General features: G+C 48.7%; 2 protein-coding genes across 2 annotated transcripts in view; both read left to right on the top strand.

Moving 5' to 3' along the window:
* The window catches only part of LOC120592612 (pecanex-like protein 2), a 1,275-nt gene extending 247 nt beyond the window's left edge, over positions 1-1,028 (top strand). Inside the window, exon 2 of the mRNA XM_039850348.1 lies at positions 993-1,028. Within this exon, the coding sequence (XP_039706282.1) occupies positions 993-1,028 (36 nt within the window). The remainder of the gene's footprint in view (positions 1-992) is intronic.
* The window catches only part of LOC120592611 (pecanex-like protein 2), a 70,884-nt gene that overhangs the window by 19,923 nt on the left and 30,970 nt on the right, over positions 1-19,991 (top strand). Inside the window, exons 2-4 of the mRNA XM_039850347.1 lie at positions 13,780-13,985; positions 14,633-14,750; positions 15,333-15,369. Coding sequence (XP_039706281.1) covers positions 13,798-13,985; positions 14,633-14,750; positions 15,333-15,369 — 343 coding nt within the window. The 5' untranslated portion in view covers positions 13,780-13,797. The remainder of the gene's footprint in view (positions 1-13,779; positions 13,986-14,632; positions 14,751-15,332; positions 15,370-19,991) is intronic.

Below are 19,991 nucleotides of genomic sequence, written 5' to 3'. Positions count from 1 at the left end.
GATGGGGAGGTGGGATGGGGAGGTCCTCGGGAATTTGGGACAGGGGAAGTGCAGGAAAAGGGGGGCGGGGACTCGCCATCGGCGGAGAAGCAGAAAGGACTTTAGGGGCTCAGGGACTCATTACGAATTGATGCAGGCTGTGAGCATGAGTCAGACTCTGCCTGTCACTGGGGAAAGTCGAACCTATTTTGTAGGGGGACAGTCCTGGCCTCCCGGCTGGTGAGCTCGGGGTAACATGGTGCGTGGTAGCCGAAAGGAAGAAGGAAATGTTCAAAGCGAACCTATTTCAGTCGTCGATCTTTCCATGCGCCCCTCCTCCCTTCTGGTTTTGCTTCGAGAAGCGGGTTCAATTATCAGTTATTCGGCTTGCAGTTTCCACACCACTATGCAAGGGAATCTCTATAATAATGGGTAAATCTAATGTAGTTTATGCCGAGCAAAATATTACAGCACCCGGTTGAGGCTTGCCACTGGAGTAGGGTGACCGTAATTGAGCGCCTGCTGAATAACTGCGTAGATGACCTTGTTAGTAAAGTAGATATACCTGATTTGAAAAGCTGTCCAGGTAAGGTGCTCCATGTCTTATTAACCTTTATGTGCCAAGACTCTAATTCTGATATGTCTATTGAAGATTTTACTCTGAAAACATAATTTGGCCGTGTTCTCCAGGGCAGAGGTCTTCGACAAGCTCGCAGGGCTGAGGGACTCGGAGTTTGACGTTAGAGGCTGTCTGTGATTTGGCACCATTTCCTCTGTTTCTGGCAGTTCATACAGAGGGGCGGAATTCTGGCTCTAGTTAAATTTTGGGTCCACCTCTTACCAGTTCCGTTGTTACTTATCCTGTCTGATTTTTTCAGATTCTTCTCTGTAAAACGAGGAAAATAATCCCTCAGGTGCACAGTGTTGTTCAGGGGCTTAAATGAGATACTGCGGGCAAAGCCATCCACCTGTCTGGCTTGACCTGGGTTAAGTTTCTGGTTTGCTCCTTTTAGCTGTTTGACCTGCAAATTGGCCTATCTAAACCTTAGTTCCCTCATCCTTAAAATAGATGTGATGATGACCGTTTCACAGGAAAAATAAATGAAATTTCCTATAAAAAGTACTTAATATGGAGGCTCTTTAATATGTACAAGTTTCTTTCTTCTTTCGTGACCTTGTCCATCATTTTTCCTTAGCCATAGGTCCCCGTGTTTTCTCTTTGCCCAGAGAAAACAACATGGCAGTGACGAGGGACACGGGGTTCCAGCCAGGTTCTTCTGCTAACTCGTTGTGTGGGCCTGAGCCAGCTTCGGCTTCCCGGTTTGTAAAGCAGGGTCCACGGTGGATTGAATGAATGAGCAAAGTACTTCTCACAGAAGCTGGTGCTTAGTGGCGGCTGAATATGAGCTGGCCTTGTTTTTTCCTTTCCTGTTATTCGCTTGCTAAAATCTCTCTGTCCCCGAAAGCTGATGGCGCGGCCGTCTGTCTGGGCGTCTCCGGTCCCATTCAGCTGGGGTTAGTTTCTCTTCTCCCTCGCCCTGTGCTGGTCTGGACTTGCTGTCAGCATGCCAGCTCTTTTCGAATCCACCCTCGGACTTAGCTGTCAGGACATGGATTGTGCCTCTGCTCATTCGCAGATGAGCTTTCTGAGGATACGGGTTTTGCTTCTGTCGATTCATCTTGGTTTTCCTCATGGTACCCAGCTGCGTGCCCTCCAATTGGTCAGCACTGAGCTCGTGTGTGCTAAACCAGGAGAAGTAAAATCAGCCTGCATCGCCCTCTGTTCCAGCCAGCGTTGTATTGTCCTCATTGCTGTATACTTTGCGTATTTCCTCATAATGACAATAACATGTATATTCCACTTAGAATCTCACTCCTCAGCAGTAACCACACTAATAAAAATGTGTATTTCTACAGATGTCTTTTTCCTGTATATATACGGGCTCGTTTTTACATAACTACACTTAAGATTTGATGCACACAGATATTTGGAACCCTTAAATTCTACATAATTATGCTTTATTACATAGCTTGAGTTCTACTTTATATTGTAAATAGGAAGTCGTTCTTAGTTAAGTACCTCTTTAGTGAGATTTTAAAATTTTTGGCAAAATCTCAAGAGTTTAGAAAGTAAAAAACTGATTTCTTAAATTTTGCTTTTCTATTGCATTTTTTGGATCAAAAACAGTTATACTAAAATGTTTATATCTTTATGCCGTGTGCTTTTAACTATTATAGATAATTTTATGTAGGTGCATTTGTCATTATGCTGTTTTTTAATACATAGCCTATCTTACTTTTTAAAAAAAATGCGGGTTAACCTTTATCATTTTCTTGCTCTGATCGTCTGGTCTCTGAAAATAATCTTAGAAATAGAAGGACCCCCGCGCCCCACCACCACCACCAACCGAAGGTTCTGCTCGCTTGGTCTTGCTGCTTAAATATATTCTTCTGCCTTCGGAGTTGCCTGTGAATGTTAACAGCTTTTTCAGTTTGTTCGATTTGTCAGAACTCGGTCCAAAAATAACACCTGGCTGCTCACCGATGGCGGGGACTTACTCGAAGTTCTGTAATTTAAGGGGCTCAGAACTTTCCTGGATTTTGGACAATTTCAGCCAAAACATGTTCAGTCGAGATAGTTCCACTGTAGGGAGAATCCACCTTGTAATTTAGTGGAGGCTTTGACTATGTCAACCAAAATTTTATGGTCATCTCCAAGCCCTAGAGTTTACTTAGTTCTAGTTGATGGTGTGGAAAGTTATGTATTAGCATTGATAAACTATTTGTATATTCATGATAAATGCTCAAAAATACACACCCCAAAACATGAAGCCAGTTTGGATAATTTGGGAAGAATTTTACAGTGATTTATCATCAACCTTTTTCTTGTGGACGGACTGAAAGAGACATTCGTCCTCAGAGACATTTAAACTTTCACTCGTCACTCATGCCCTCGTTCCTATTCTCTGAGACGAGTGAGTGTGATCCACGTGCAGCCTTGTGACGGGGCACCGGGCAGGGGTCTGACCCTGCGTGAGTTCTGACAGCACCGGGCTCATGCTTATCCGTGTGTGACCTGGCACGAGCCACGCTACTTCTCCAGACCTCAGTTTTGTCACCTGTAAAACAGGGATAACAGGTTTCACTTTCTAGATTTAGCAACTCAGGTCTTGAGAGAGTGCCAGCCAGTGGCTGTCTAGAGGGTGGGTGACAAAGGCCAGAACTGAGCGGAGGTCCTGAGGTGTCCGCGTCCCGGGCCCCGTGGGGTCGGCACCCTGGACCTTTCCCTGACACCGCGCTGCCCGATGGGGTGCGAACTCCCAGAAGTGAGCTGGCATCTGATGGGCCTGGTGGCACCACGGTCCCCCGAGTGGAGGAAGAACCGAGCCCTGGAATAGAGGGGGTGGAAGCGTCACGTTCTCCGAGACCCCACGCAGGCAGCGTCCCGTAGGGATTTCACGCAGGAAAACCGCGTTTTCTCTTACGTAGCAGCTTTATCTTCCCTCCCGTTTTCCTTCCGGCCAGACTCGCTGTTTCCAGGTGGGACTTCGCCTCAGAGCCTTGCTTTGGTGAGAACCGTTTCATTTCTGGTTGCCGACTTTACGACGGACCGGGATGGCCTGTCACAGGCGAGCATAGCATTCTCTGTCATTGTCACCCCGCAGGTGACTCTCCTGTTATAGTTTGTAGCCACGCCTCACTTGGGTAGGTAGCTGTTTTTTTTCGGGTTTTGTATTTTGTTGGTCACCCCCTCCAGGGGGCTGGCCCCAAAGGCACTTTCTCCTGGCTCAGGACTTGGGAGCTGGACGTCAGCTGCCATTTGACCCCATTGGCCAGATGCCTCCGTGTCACCTCCGGTCCTGGTCAGTCCCAGCATTGATTTCGGTTTCTTTGGAAGAAAGGCTTTTTCTGCTGGTGAATCACATGGTCCCCCCTTTCTTTCTCTGGACTTGTTATCTGGCCCTTCCGCCTCTGGAAGCCAAATTTATTCTCCTGCTGAGATGCGTGATCCTTTGCATTTTCCCCAGAATTCACTCGAATGCCCAAACTTCCTTCCTCCTGCCCCCACCTGCCAGAAACAGTGTGGGGTTCGCGGAGGGGCTGCGGCTTGGGGACACTTAGAGGCGCCCTTCCCTGGCCCTGGTCCCCCGTCGCCGTGCAGACCCAGGCCGTCCCTGTCTGGCTGCGTGTGCTGTGGCCTTCAGCACTGCCGCTGGGTGGCCGTTCGCTGCGTGTGCCCTGGGCGGCTTCGGGCAGTGCTGGCTGTCTCGGTGGAGACGCGTCCATGGGCGTGTCCGCCATCTCCCAGGCATCCCACCTACCGTCACCTTCAGCCTTTTTAAGTTCAAACCTCCTATCTCGAGTGACAACTGCCACCTTTCTGCAGAGTCCCTCCTGTGTGTCCCGGCTTGCGCCGTTTAGACACGTGGACATCTGCGGACAGGTGGTGTTTTTCCCGTCTGTGGTGTTTTTCTGCCCGTGGCGGAGAACCAGATCCTGTCCGTCCTGGGATGTCGGCCCCAGGAGCACAGTCCCAGAATAACACTTTAAAAAAATGTTTCTTTCCGTTGGAGTATTGCAAGTTCACGACTAATTTTCTAACGGTTGAATTTCTGCCTCCCACCCCACCCCCAGTGCCCGTGGGGCTTTCTGCGGTTTTCCCCGGGCAGCGACCAGTTCCGTTCGGATGCTGCTGTCCCAGTCTGCGGTGGCCTCTTCCGGTCGTGGTGTCTGATGCTCTGAGGCCGTGGTGTTCGTTCCCGTGTACGGAGGTCGGGCCTCATCAGGCGATTATCGTTTTCCGATTTGAACCGTTTGGTCTGAAAAGGCTACTTTTAAATATTACCAAGCGTATCCCCATTGTATCCACCCCGAATCTCTTTCCTGCATCCTATGGAAGAAAAATGGACTAGTTTGTAATGGTATTCAGATTCCCCGCCCCTTTATTTTTCTGTCGGATTTTCCTCCATTAAATTATTATTGTTTGTCGGAAAAGGTCGTGATGTCAGCTGGCTCTCGTTGAGCGTGGAAGGCAGGCACGGGTACGAGAGCTCCGTGTGAACTCACCTGCTGATCCTCGCAGACAGCGTCGCTATCCCCCTGGGGGGATAACAGGCTCACGGGGTCACGGCTGGTCGGGGACCCCCCCAGAATCAGGACCCGAGTGGTTGGAATTCTTTGCCCTCGGCCATCGCACCTCTAATGCAATAGCGTTCGAGATCGCTTTGAGTTGTCGTCATTATTTTTTTTAAGAATACGCTGGGAAACATCAATAATGTGCCACGAGAGTATTCTGTTCTAAGTGACGTAGATCCTTTTTATACATTTTTTATTGCGATGCAGTCGACATATGACATATTAGTTTCAGGTGAACAATGTAAGGATTTGATATTCGGGTAGGATTAGTTCTTTATTTTTATTTTGTTTATTTGTCCGTATGGTTGTGCCGTCAGTTTCTTAGGGGGGAAGGTTCCTCTGTGGGTACATAATTCTAGTTTTTTTCCTCCATCCTCGGTGACGTAATAATTTTTAACGATATTAAATGATTAGCAGGGTTTTAAAAGCACATGAAAAATGAGCTGTTTTACTTTATGAGAAAACGCGTCTGGCTGCTGGGTGGGAAGCAGACGAGAGGGAGCCCAGAAAAGGGGGTGGGAGGTTCAGAGACTATTTTAGGAGCCAGTCAGCAGATGGTGGCGCCAGGAGAGAAATGTGGGTATTTTCTGGTGAGATTTAGCGGTGAGCTCGCTTTTGGGGCGGAGGAGTGAGGATGAGGAGGGATCAGGGCGAGGCCCGCCGTGGGGTTCGAGCAGCAGGGTGTGGGGCGCCACTGACCCGGACGGGAAAGGCCGGGAGCTCTCGGGGCCCTGGTGAGAGAGGCTGGAAACGCGGACCCCCGACTGAGCCTTGTTAGTTCGGGGGTTTCCGTTAGCGACCTCGTGCAGGAGCCGAGCAGAAGCGGGGTGCGGGTGTGGGAAGCTCGAAGGGGCCGTGCGCGCTCCGGTTCATGCCCCAGAAGTGGGAATCCTCGGGGCGGGCCGGAGCTCAGGTTTCCCAGGGGCCGGGCACTCCTGGGAGAGCGTGGGGACCGAGGGCCGGAGGGCCGGAGGGCAGGGGCTCCGCGCCCGCCCCTCCCGGAGGGGACACATGCCTCAGCCCGTGGCGTGAGGCCCCGCGCGGGTGCCCACCGCGCTCTTGATGGAGCGGCCTGTGTCATTCGGGCGCGTTTGCACCTCGGGCCGGCGCCGTCGCGGGCTGTCCCTCTGCCCGGCTTCCCTCAGCGTCCCCGTGGTCCACAGGTGTCTGCGCTCCCTGGGGGGAACCCCCCTGGCCCCTCACCCCGGCCCTCATCCCGACTTACCGCGTTTCCCGTTCCACATGAACCCGCTGAGCACAGGGGCTCTGCTTCCTATCTCTGCGGTGGTGGCAAAGTGATCCCGCACGTTTATGGACTAAACAGTGCTTTTCAGTGTGTGTGTGTGGGGGGGGGGGTCAAGTCTGCACCCCCTCCGGGGACATTTGGTTGACACACCGAAGGGGTTGCTCCTGGCCCCTAGTGTGCAAATTGCAAAGGCCTTTCTCAAGTCAGAAGTACTTCTCAAATTCCTGTGAAAATGAATGTACGACTTAAGATTTATATGTTAAGTATAGCATTGATCAGATATAGTTTACATTTTCAAAACATCCGTATGATTGAATGCTCATTTTTAATTCTAAATACCACATTTTTTTTCTATTAGGAAACACAACATTGATAGCCAGGGACATTCAAACACCATATCAGTGCAAATTAATGAGTGAGCTTATCATTGCACGAAGGTCGGCATCACTTGGTCTTTAATGAGCCTACTGACGGACTCATCCCATTTACCCCAGTGCTCATGAAAAATGTGAATAGAATGGGAACTCCCATTACGACCATCGGCAATCGAAGAGACGAAGCGAATCCACATTTCCTGACCATGCTAAGCCTTCCTCGCCTAAGCCACCCACTCCATATTCTTTATGGGGAGCGGGGAGGGGAGGGAACCAGGGAATTGCAGGTGCCGGCTTTCTAAATAGTTTTCAAAGCGTTTAGGGCGGCAAAGACTTTCATTTTAGTGACCCCCGCCTCAAATCTGTCTCCAGCCCCGGCTCCTTGTCCACTTATTCGCTGTAGTACCGTCTGGATGATCCAGGCACTTGTCTGCCACGTCTCTGCCCTGTATGTCCCTCGTGGAAGGGGCACACAAAGAATTCGGCCCAGGAGCTCAAAGACACCAGAGCAGCTGAGTAAGGAATAGACAGTGGACCGGAAGGAAGTCGGAGCAGGCCCGGGAGAAGGCGTTTATTCTTGTTCATCTTACTTTGCAAGACAGAAGTGCAAGTCAGACTGTCTTTTTTTTTTTTTTAATTTTAAAAATTTGATGATTATTTCAACTATACAGGACATTAGTTGACATCTATATAGTTCATAAAACAATCCCCCAATTGCTCCCTCCCTCCCTGACCCTCCACCTACCAACGTATTGATGCTAAGTGCATTCCCTAGGCCGTGCTCCCCATCCCAGTGACCACCCATCAGCTACTAATTTGTACTTTTAACCCTCACCCCATTCTCCCAGCCCCCAACCCCTCTGTCCACTCAAATTGTCCACTATATTTGTGAGTCTGTTTTTGATTAGTTTGTTTGTTTTTTATTCCTTAGGTTCTATATATAACTGAAATCATATAGTGCTTATCTTTTTCTGTCTGACTTAAATACCTTCTAGGTCCATCAAAGCGATATCTTTTTCCATCCTCTTTCTTTTCATATGTAGGGATCTTGTTTTCTTATTTTTCAGCCACTCTATCTTTTGGTCAGAGCACTTAATTCTTTTCCATTTGAGGTACTTGTTGATAGGAATGTAGTTATTATCATTCTTTATTCCTGTTTTTGATATGTGTTTTTTCTTAAAGAAGTCCCTCCAACATTTCCTGTAATACTGGCTTGTTGGTGATAAATTCTTTTAGCTTATTTTTGTCTGGGAAGCTCTTTATCTGTCCTTCAACTCTAAATGATGGCTTTGCTGGATAAATTATTCTTGGTTGTATATCCCGGGTCATCATCCTGTCGAATATTTTTTTGCCAAGCCCTTCTGTCCTGCATAGTTTCTTTCGAGAAATCAGCTGCCAGTCTTATGGGTACTTCCTTATAAGTATCTGTTTTTCTCTTGCTACATTTAACATTCTTTCTTTGTATTTAACCTTTGGCATTTTAATTATGATGTGTCTTGGTGTGGGCCTCTTTGGATCCCTGATTTTTGTAATTCTCTGAGCTTTTTGAGGTTTTATGTCCATTTCCTTCACCAGGTTAGGGAAGTTTCCATCATTTTTTCTTCAAAAAGATGTTCAACATCTTGATTTGCTTCAGTTACGCTGATCAGATCGATATTTGGACCCTTAATAGTGTCCCATATGCTCCTTAAATTATTTTAAAATTCCGGGCATCTTATGTCTTGCCATTCTGATTGCGTGTCCTTGGCTTTCCCGTCCTCTAGATAGGGCATTTGATCCTTTTCTTTATTCACTTTGTTTATTCCTCTGTTTATTCTACTTAATATACTTCTCATCTCAGATAATGTGTTCCTCATTTCAGACCAGTTCCTTTTTATAATTTCCATTTCTGTTTTAATGTTTTTTTTTTTATCTCTTTGTTGAAGTTCTCACTAAATTTAACCATAAGTTCATTGAGCATCTTTATCACCAGTGTTTTGAACTCTGCATCTGTTAGATTGTTTGACTCCGTTATATCTGGATCTCTGTTCTGTTCCCTCATATGGTTTCTGCTTCTTTGTCTTCCCATTTTGGCTGCCTTTCCGTGTCTGTTTCTATGCACTAAGCAAAGCTCCTAAGTCTCCCGGTCTTATTAGTGTGGATTCGTGAAGTAGCTGACCAGTGGCGCAGTCCTGAGTGGGGTTCAGCTGGAGCACCTTACCCTGGAGGCTGCACGGCCTGCATCTGCCCTGACGGCCCGGGTCCCTACCCCAGACGGCCCTGGTCCCCACCCCGGGTGGCCCTCACAGCCAGAGGACACAGTTTGGCGCACAGCAGGAACTTCTCAGCTCTCCTCCATGGGGACAAAATGTCAAAAGCCAGTGAGCGTTATGTTTGGCAGATTAGTGCCTTATTCATGAGGCCACATGTTCTGAGTAAAAACACTTTCCAGACTCCTTGTGTGACCTTTGAGCAGGAAGCAAATATCATCTGCACTATAGGCGAAGCAGCCACTTGGGGGTGGTGCTGGCATCAGCAGCGAGCTGGGCTTCCTCGTTGAGGACCCCCAAGTCACGGGCTCACCGCTTGGTCCCACGCGGACTTGGGGGCCCCATGGCACAGAGATGCCACCTGACACCCCCGCTTGGTCTAGCCCAGCTCCTGAGAGACAAGGGCCGGCGTGGGGAAGGCAGCCCGGTATCTGTCCGTCACGACACGGTTTCCGGTCACAGAGGAGGGTGCCTGTCCCTCACGGCACGGGTCTAGTCACGGAGGCGCGGGTGGCCGCAGGGAAGGAGAAGCCTGTCCTAGAGGCTCAGAGGGGGAGATGGTTTCCCTCTGCCGTGACTGCCCGGAGGCCATTGACAGTTTTCCCATCGGGCGGTGAAGTGGCCGGGCGAGTGACCTTCAGCAAGCGGAGATGTGTGTCCTTTCAGCTCCGTGGCATGACCCGCTTCATGCGACAGTTTGTCATGTTCCAAATAAAAATAATCATTTCCAGAAGTCTTAAACTTAGTTTGTGAAAGTAGATCGAAGCAGTGTCTTTATGAAATACACATCACAAAGCGTGACCCCCGCCCCCCGGGACTGTCCTTTGTGTCCTTGTGCTGAAGCCCTCAGAAGTGGCTCGTCCTCACTGGATGCAGTGTTGTTTGTAGCCGGTCCCCACTCAGCGGGACTGCCGACCTCCCCAGGCTGCTCGGGAGGTGGCCGGGAGCGACCCGTCAGCGTGGAGTTAGAAACCAGCGTGTGAATGTGCTTAATGCCACTGAAACGTGCACTTAAACATGGCTAAAATGGTAAATTTTACATTACATTTTACCACAAGAAAGAAGTTGAAACGAGAAGAGCGGTGACTGGCGGGGAGCCGGAGCCGTGAGCCGAAGGGGACAGAGGGTCCCACGGGGAGGACACCGAAGGTCCGGGTGTCCCACCAACAGGCACTCACTCCTACGTGGCGCTCGATCCCAAGAGATCCAGCTTTGCGAGAGACGCTAATGACCACCCGTAATTGCTTAATTGGTAACCGCACGCTCTCCTCGTGACATTTTGTCACAAAGTTGGGTCACGTGCGTGATTATCCGAGTAGTTATCTTAATAACAGTTCAGGGAACAACATTTGGCTTTTCTTTGGTCAAAGATAGAATTTTGAAAAACGATGCCTTCGGTCGTTAACTAGAACGTGTTCAAATGGTCATGGAAACAAACAATTGTGATTTCTCTTACGACAGTATAGCGCTCTTTAAAATCTGAATATACTTTGTGTTGCAGGAGCGAGATCTGTGATATCAATTAGAAACAAATCTGAAATTGCTCACTGCAGCACAGTCCTCCCTAATCTCCCCTCCTCTTCCCTCCTCTGTGCCTGTGAGGACAGGGAGGCCTGGGGGGCCGGAGGTCTTCTGTCGACCGAGAATAATGCTGTCAGCAGTACAATGGCCTTGAGGTGACATCCCTGGCAGTGTGGAGTTGGAGGAACCTGAGCAGAGCTCAATTCCGTGGCTTGAAAGGGGGACCGGGGAGCGTGCTGCAGTCTGCTTGGGGCGTCTACCGGAGGGAGCGGTCTTTGGAGGGATTGCGAGGGCAGGGGCTTTGGGGGGATGGCGTGCCCTGGAGGGCATGGGGCAGCCTTTCCTCTTTCCCTGGACATCTTCAGTAAAACCTCCGTCTCCCACTGGCCTGGTGAGGTGTGTGTACTCTTTGGGGGTGCGACAAAGTGCCAAGCGGTTTTTCACAGAGCGGGAGACAGCAGCATGTTGTCACCTGGGCTGCGAGCTGGACGCTAATCTTCGCGTTCACTCCAAATTCTGACTTTTCGCCTTTGCAATTTCGCTGTCACCAAGCCGACGCCGTGGGCCATATTTGGAGCATAAACTAAGAAGTCACACATCTTCTCACGTGGCGAGTTCTCCCAGGGTCCTTGTGTGACATCTTCTCCCACCCTCTCTCCTCAAATGCTCCTCCCCGTGCCTTGGGGCTTCTTCCAGTTTATCTCTGATCTGATTCCAATGGAAGCTTCTCCATGGAAATGGAGCCCAGTGCTAATTAGATTAAGCCTCCGTAGCTGCCCCAGCAGGCGAAACCCCAAATCCTAGTGGTTTAATGAATCACAGTTTGTTTCACACTCCTAGTACGCGTCCCTCTCAGGTCGGCAAGCATCTCGTTCCACAGTGTCACCCGGGTCCCCAGGCTGAAGGGAGCGCTGTCATCTCGTAGAGGTGTAGGGAGCACATGCAGCATTTAGCGGGCGCTGACTCCCCGCCACCCCTAATGAAGCACTGTGAGGTTCTCACGGACGTTTGCTGGAATTTATTCCTTATCAGCTTTTTCAAACCCACTCTCTGGCTTAAATTTTTTAGCTCTGAAATATACAGACATGTTAAGAAAAAGTGTCGGGGGCGTCCGGCGTCTGCTGTCACTGTCTCATTTTTTTTTGCAACTTGTCCATATATCGTTTGAGGTTGTTCACAGCGTCTCATCAGAAGGCGCGCGTGTAAATGTGAACTCACCTGCTTCCAGGTAGGGACCCTGGCTTTGTCTGTCTATCACCCAGCTATGATCATGATCGTATTCAATCGTTCATTCGCTCTCTTATTAATTTGTATTTATTTGTGGACCTTTTTCCCCATGAAGTAAAAGCGGGTCGGCGGTGGAGAAAATTCTTCGCTTCAGCTCTTGCTTGCTATTGGTGGTTTTCCTTTCTGTGTTGGCTTTTTGCTGGGACAGTCCTCCTTCGGCGGAGGACTGTCAGGCAGGACCGGGGCCGGTCGTGCAGGGGCCACGTGGGGACAGATGGTGCTGGGCCCCCTGTCCTCAGGCCTCACGGTGTTCCAGGTCACAGCACAGACTAGACTCAGCGCTGGGTTTCTGAGATCCGTCACGGAGGTGGTGGCAGAAGGGTCTTGCTGTTGATCGAGGCAAGACTCATGTCCTGTATATCGTCTTGGGACACTCAGCTTCATCTCCATCCCCAAAGATAAGAAATTAGTTGAGGAAGGACCAGAGAGCCTGCAGTGGTCCATGGACCTGGGAGAGAACTAGGAAGCTGTGTGTATGTGTGTGTGCACGTGTGTGTCTGTGTGTGTGTGTGTCTGTGTGTGTGTTGGGGGTGTCCTACAGAGTGGGCCAGTTACATGGATTCCAGTGACTATTTTTGTTTCTTGAGAGGACTGGACAGAACTTAGCTGACCTTCACTATGATCTTCATGCTATTGACCCCAAGAAGGAATACATTCCCAGAAGGACTCCTTGGGGTCAGCTGGACCCGAATTCACAATCAGAGGCTGGCAGCCGTCGCTGGCAGGGGCCTCTCCTGCACTCTGCACATTAGGGAAAAGCCACAGACCGAGCCACCAGCCTCCCACACTGTATTCCTGCCGTCTGCACCCAACATTAGAGCAGTAGTCCTCAACCTTTGTGGCACCAGGGACCCGTGCTCCTGTGAGCATCTAACACCTGACGATCTGGGGCGGAGCTGAGGCGGTGATGCCGGCGCTGGGGAGCGGCCGCAGACGCAAATGAAGCTTCGCTCGCCCACCTGCCGCTCACCTCCTGCCGTGCGGCCCGGTTCCTAACGGGCCGTGGACCAATACCGCTCCACGGCCCGGGGTTTGGGACCCCGTTATAAGGGAATTCCTGGACTCATATATCGACCAATGGGCTGAGACCCGCCCTGCCCAGTTGGAGCTGCAGAGCTATAGCCTCATTTGCATATTTATCAGCCATTCAGCTCCATAAGGACCAATCAGAACACGCATGATTTCACCCAATCAAGACACTGCTATTTGGACAATTCAAAGTGAAAATTTAGGTTCTTCATTTGCATAAAAATGGGCCAGTGGAGGACGGGGGCAGGCGCTGTGTGTACGCAGGCCTCTCCTTTGTCTCTGAGAAGTCCGCTTTGGGTTCCCACTGGACGGTGCATTTTCCCGGTTTGCAACCTGAGCAAAGCTTCTCCTTTCACTGCATCCCAGCCTGGGGACCCCTGTTGGCATTGGATTGGTGGCACCGACCTTTTTCTTTGTCACTGCTGGCGATACCCCTCTTCCTTTCAGAAGCCGACCACCGTCCGTTCGTGCTCCTTGCCCGCATCGCCCCGCTGGGAAGCCCTCAGCCTGATGGTGTTGACCCAGTGGGACCGGGGAGGGACGGGGAGGGACATCACACGAACTGTCCTCCACCCCTCGTTCCCCTGTTCACAGGGCATCTCAAGGCCACCCTTGGCCTTTAGGAACAGATGCGCAGGAGGATGGGATCGGGCTGTGGGAGGGAGCGGGCAGGAAATGGGGAGGCTCGCAGAAATGGCCACTGGCTGTCCCGTGGGGTCCCTGCCGGCAAAGTGAATGTCGGTCATCAGCGCGACTAGTACCAGAGCCTGAGAAGCAAGGAAGACTTTTAAACAGAAAGGGCAGGAGCCCTTTTTTCTCAGGAAAAGTCATAAAGCGAGCGCCATTTGAAATCTTAGCCAATTTATGCTCCATAAATAGTCCAGAAGTGCTTTCGGATTTTAAACCAAAGGTAATACTGTAAACAAATGAATTTTTTCCCTTATTTTCTTGTCCTTAGGCTTTTCCTCCAAACGCCATGACTGTATTTTTTTACTGCAGTTCAGTGACTGTATTCTTCACAATAATCAAATTGGTCAGCTACCGCCTGCACCTCATGTTCGACAAAGGGGAGGCAGTTCCTCCGAGGCCCCCCAGGGAGGAGGAGAGGCCAGGCAGAGACGGAGAGGCCGACGGCGGACGCCCCGCCAATCACAAAATCCCCAGGTAACGTTTCCGGTTCATGCACCGGTTCGTGACTTAAATGTTTTTATTTTGATTAAACACGTTTTCTCACTCATTCGTTGTTTATGAAAACATGCCAGTTCGATCAGATGCAAATACGTGCATTTTTCTTACGTGCCGGTATGCACTTAAGCATCAGATTGATACCGGTAATTGAGATGGTTTAGCTGACTATTAATACGACCGTAACCCATGCTCTGGGATTCGTCGGCACCTGGCTTCACGCAGCGAAGTGTTTTATTCCGGTATTTTTACCCCGCCATCTCCGTGCTAAGCACGTGCCAGGGTATTTTCAAAAAGAACTTCCGTGTTTGTTAATATAATATTATTGTGTCAATATAATAAAGTCATGTTCTAATATGAAAGCGACAGATCGCATCCAATTGAAAGAGTCAGAGTCGCCCCCGCGTAAGCGTCGCCGCCACCGGTCACGCCCTTATCTCTGATGGCTCCTTAAGAGAACGTGTCTCATTTTAAAGACCCGTTTACGACTCCGCTCAGAAACGTAATTTGTGTACAACGATTATGACCAAGTGGAATGTAGGGGAAGAATTGGGGACGGACACTGAGCGGGGCGTAGGTCTGCTGGATGCCGTCACCGGCCTGTGTCTCTTGTGTTGGGTTGGCAGCACCCGGCCGGCCGTCGGCGGCAGGAAGGAGGAGGCCAGCCCCGAGCACTCTTCGCGCCCGCCCCGCGGCAGCCCCGGAGGGCACGGCGTCGGCTCCCGTCACTCCGCGGCGCTGCTGGTTAGTGGCCGGGTCCCTCGTGTTCCCGGTGTCCACTCCGCCTGGGACCGGAGTACGCAGTGGTGCGCGTGGGCGTGCTGGCCTCGTGCTTCTGGAGGATGACACCTCGGAGTGAGGACGGGGCCTTAGGGGAGGGCTCGGGCTGAACACGGGCCCTGTGCTGGGAGCACCCACTGGCCAGGGGACCCCTGTGCCGACCCCCACTGCCCCCTGCCCCGGCTCGCTGTGTCTGCAGCCAGCGCCTCCCCTCCGTGAATCACGCTCGTCTCCCGGGACGTCAGTAAATGACCTTCCTTCTAGATTCATTTCCCCGGGCCGTGTTCACTGTAGTAGAAAGTAGCACACTATTCCTTCTCCTCCGAAGTCGCCTCTTAAACGCTAAGCCCCCGTCATCGCGGTGGGCGCTCCGGGCTGGGTGTCCACACTCAGCCTTCATTTCTGCCGCTCGTTTTGTAGCCGCTGAAGCAGAGTGGACACTGTTGTCCCTGCCCCCCCTGCCGTGTAGAAGGCGGCGGTGCCGACTGCCTGGAAACGGAGCTCGGGCTCAGCCGTGCATTGATTTTCATCCTTTCTTTTCTTTAGGAGTTGCCGGCGCGGGAAACAGCGGAAGATCTCAAAGGTAGAGTGTTCGTTTTCATCGTTTAATATTTTATCCCAGCATCATCCTCAGTGCAGTGAAAAACGGTTTTTACGAAGCGATGCCAGCGGAATCGTTGAAAATGAGAATTATGCCTGAGATAAGTTATATTTTAACTTCGTTTCTTTTACTCTTTTAAAAAATTTTTCTTTTTCAATTAAAGTCGACATCCGGTTTTATGTTATATTAGTTTCAGGTGCGCGGCATAGTGGTTAGACATTTATATAATTTATGAAGCGATGCCCCGGCGTAGCCTCGCACCCACCTGGCACTACACGTGGTTATTGCAATGTGGCCGACTGTATTCCTGGTGCTCTCTCTACTCTGCGTCTCATGACTGTCTTGTAACTACCAGCTTGTACTTTTCATCCCTTCCCCGCTTTCCACCCAGCTCCCCAGCGCCCCCCCATCTGGCAATCACCAGTTCATTCTCTGTATCCCTGAGTCTGCTTCCGTTTTGTCTGTTAGTTGATTCATTTCTTTTACTCTTCATTTTAATTCTTTCTCATCAGGATTTGTGTATCATGGCTGCATTAAAACTGTGATATTTCACTGGTTATATTTTATTATCTTTTTTCTAGTGGGTGCCTCATTTCCTATGTCTCGTAATAGCGAATGTAACAGAAGAAATTTATTAACGTACAAACTTTATTATAGTACATTGAAAAATGACAGAGGAAATCATGTCACATTTTGTATCTTTCAAGGTCCAGATTTTGTTTCCGGGCACTTTCTTTTAACCTTTTACATTTTTGTTTTCCTTCTTTACTAAGATGGCATTTAATTGTCTTATGATTACCCTCAGAAGACTTAGAAAAGAACTTTTGGAGGCCTGCACTACTATCCTCTTCTGTTCTCTGCATTTTTTTCCCCAATACTACTACAAAGAGAAATTCATGATCTATTTAAATTTTGAAAATAGCGTAAAATTTTATTTTCTGGAAAATAGCTGAAATTAGCACTATGGCCCTGAAAACCTGAAACGAAGCCTCTTTTTTCGTCACTCAGCTACATTTCACGGATAATAATATATAAAGGATGATCCAAATTCCTTTTTCTATACTACTACTACTGAAATGAAAGGCACATTAGTCAGGCTTCAGATATGTTAGTTACACACACATTTTCAAATCGGCGTGTCACACACAGACAAATGCATTTTCCTCATATTCAGTCACAGATTCTTCCAGGCCAGGCGTGCGGTTGCTGTTAATGCCCCTACGTTCCTTTCAACATCTGTTCTGGCCTTTAAACTTCACCGTTTCAGTTTAAACAATTCCTTCCTTCTTTCCATGTACTAGGAATTCTGGTCGGGGCTTTGCGTGTTTCATCCAGTCCGAGTCACAACAAGTAAAATGTACAGGTGGCGTGTAGAGCCACACCTGACCACCGCAGCCAGCGTCTTAGCAACACTGTGCTAACGCTATCTGTGTTTTTCCTTAGACCAGTCTCTTAACACGCCATCCTATTGTCCAATTCCTTTGTTGTTGTTGTTGTTAAAAGCCACAATGTCTTTCTTAACAACTTAACTGAGAAATAATTCAGATGCCATGCGATTCACTCGTTTAAGATGTGTAATTCAGCGGTTTTTAGTTTATTCTCAGAGTCATATATCCATCATCACAGTCAATTTTAGAATATTTTTATTAACTTGGAAAGAAACCCAAGCCACGTGGCCATTACCCCTCAACTTCCCATCTCCTTCAGCCCTAGGAAACCACTAATGTCTTTCTGTCTATCGATTTACCTATTCTGGACATTTCATGGAAAGGGAATCATAAAATATGTGGTTCTTCAGCTTTCTTCAATTAGTATAACACTTGAAGATTCATCCGTACTGTAGCATATGTCAGTACTTCATTCCTTTTTATTGCCAAATAATATTCTATCGGATGGACGGACGACATCGCGTTCATCCGTTTACCAGTGGATGAACTTGTGGGTCGTTTGCACTTGTTGGGTGTTGTGCCTGACGCTGCAAAGAATATTCATGGGCAGGTGTTCGTGCAGACATGTGTTTTCACTCTCCTGGTTACATACCTAGGAGCGGAATTGCTGGGCCACGTGGCAACTCTGTGTTTAACCATTGCAACAACTGCCAGACCGTTTTAGGAAGCAGGTGCATCATTTTTCATTCCTGCCATCAGTGTACGAGGGTCTCAGTTTCTCGGTGTCCCTGACAACGCTCGTTTTTGTCCATATATTTTTATAAGGTGGGGCGAAGTGGCATCTCATTGTGGTCGTGATTTGCATTTCTCTGATGAATAATGATTTTGATGTTTTCCAATGTTGTCTGACTCATGAGGTTGATTTTGATGTTGATAAATGTCTATTTGAGTTCCAGTTTTTAATTGGGTTGTCTTTTTATTGGTGAGTTATAAGAGTTCTTTATATGTTTTGGATACAAGTGCCTTATCAGATACATTTGCAAATATCTTCTCCCATTCTGTGGGTTGTCTTGTCACTTTCTTTGTGGGGTCCTTCGAAGCATAAAAGGTCTTCATTTTCATGAAGTCTCCTTTATTTATTGTTTATTTTTGTTTGTTTGTTTGGGCTTTTGGTGTCATATATAAGAAACCATTGCCAAATCCAGAGCCAGGAAGATTTATTCCTATTTTCTTCTAAGAGTTTTATAGTTTTAGCTTTTCTCTTCAGCTGCATGATCCATGTTGAGTTAATTTTTGCGTGCGATGTGAGGCAGGGGTCCAGCCTGATTCTGTCGCTGATGTTTATTCAGTTGTTCCAGGGCCATTTGTTGAAAAGACTGTTTCTTTTCCCCATTCGCTTGTCCTGGCACCCTTGTTGAAAATCAGTTGGCCATACATGGAAGGGTTTATTTTTGGACTTTCAATTCTATTCTTTTGATCTATATATCTATTCTTACGCCGGTATCATACAATCTTGATGATTGTAGCTGTGTAAAAAGTCTGGAAATTGGGAACTGTGAGTCCTCTGTTTTTATTTTGGCTCTTCTGGGTCCCTTACACTTCCATGTGAACTACGAATTTCTGGGTGGCTGGGATATTGACAAGGAGCGTGTTGACCGTGTAGGTAAATTTGGGGAGAATGGCCATCTTAAGGTTTCCAGTCCATGAACATGGGATGTCTTCCCGCTTATTTCAATCTTCTTTGATTTTTTTTTGACAATGTTTTATAGTCTTCAGTGTACAAGGTCTTGCACTTCTTTGTTAAATTTATTCCTAAGTATTTCATTTTTTAGGTGCTGTTATAACTGGAATCGTAGCCTTAATTTTATTTCACATTGTTCATTACTCGCGTATAAAATATAATGGAGTTTTCCACATTGATTTTACATTGCGCAAACTTCCTGAATGTTTTTATTAGTTTGTTTTTGTGAATGTTTATTAGTTTGAGAATGTTTTTGGTGAATTCTTTAGAATTTTCTATGTACGAAACGATGTCTATGAATAGAAATCCTTTGCTTTTCCCTTTCTATTCTAGTTACCTTCTATTTCTTTTTCTTGATTAATTTCTCTGGCTAGAATTTCCAGTACAATGTGGTCAGAAGTGCCGAGAGTGGACGTCATTGCCTTGTTTCTGACCTTCGGGAGAAAGCATTCCGTCTTTCACCGTTAACTATGACGTCAGCTTTGGGCGTTTCACAAATAGTCTGTGTCAAGTTCAGGACATTCTCTCCTCATCTAGTTTGTTCACGTTTTTTCATGAAAGGGCGTTGGGTTTTTACAAAATCCTCTTTATGTACCTATTACGTGATCCTGTAGTTCTGTCACAGGGCCTTTCTCGATATTTTTTTTTCCTAGTCATGTAGTATGTTTTTACAGTTAAAGGATCAAGGACAGAAGCCAGATGACTGACTATATTCAGTTAGATTTCACTGTTCAGCCATATCTTGCTAGAGTCACTTTAGGCTGACTTCTCTGAGTTTTCCAAGTCGGAAGCTAATTCTTACCGTTTTCCCTTGGGGTGGAGCAGGCACCGAGATGTGACGGGCTAACAGATTCACAAAAGGGCCGTTTACAGGCCACGGTGCGGCTGTTCACCTCCACACGACACATCGCGGACGACCGGCTTTCCTCTCGGCTTTCGTAACAGCGCGTTGTCTGGGATTTTTCCTTCTCAGGTCCTTTGATGGATCCTGCTCTGTCGCTGGATGGCTAAAGGCCGGAGGGCCCCTGGCCTCGGCCTCGGGCCCCTTTCGCTTCCCCAGAGAGCAGCCCTCCCTCGGCGATCTCGCACCTGGCTTAAAGACCATCCCTGCGTGGATGGCGCGTAGCTCTGTTTCCCCCGTGTGGACCCGTCTCGGACTTCGGCCCCAGGCGTCTAGCTCCTTGCAATCCTTCCTCCTGGATGAGCTGAATGGTACGCACAGCGAATGGTGCCACCCATGGAGGTCTCGGTCGCCTCGTCCGAGTCCGCACCTGCCCTGGGTCTGTCCTGATCCGCAGACGGTCCCGCCGCCAGAGCTCCAGCATCCAGGAGTCTCGCTTGTTCGTTCCCTCCTCACTCTTAGCTTCTTCCTCCCGTCAGCGGCCCCGTCACTCTGCCCCCAAACGTGGCTCGAACGCGTCTCTTCCCGCGTGCCCACGCCTGCCCTAGGCCAGGGCGCTGCTGCGCTCCAGTGA

This window comes from Pteropus medius, unplaced genomic scaffold (genome assembly GCF_902729225.1).
Source record: "Pteropus medius unplaced genomic scaffold, Ma_sr-lr_union100, whole genome shotgun sequence".
Taxonomy (NCBI): Eukaryota; Metazoa; Chordata; class Mammalia; order Chiroptera; family Pteropodidae; genus Pteropus; species Pteropus medius.
Note: the sequence above shows the minus strand (reverse complement) of the source record. Positions and strands in the feature narration are given on the sequence as shown.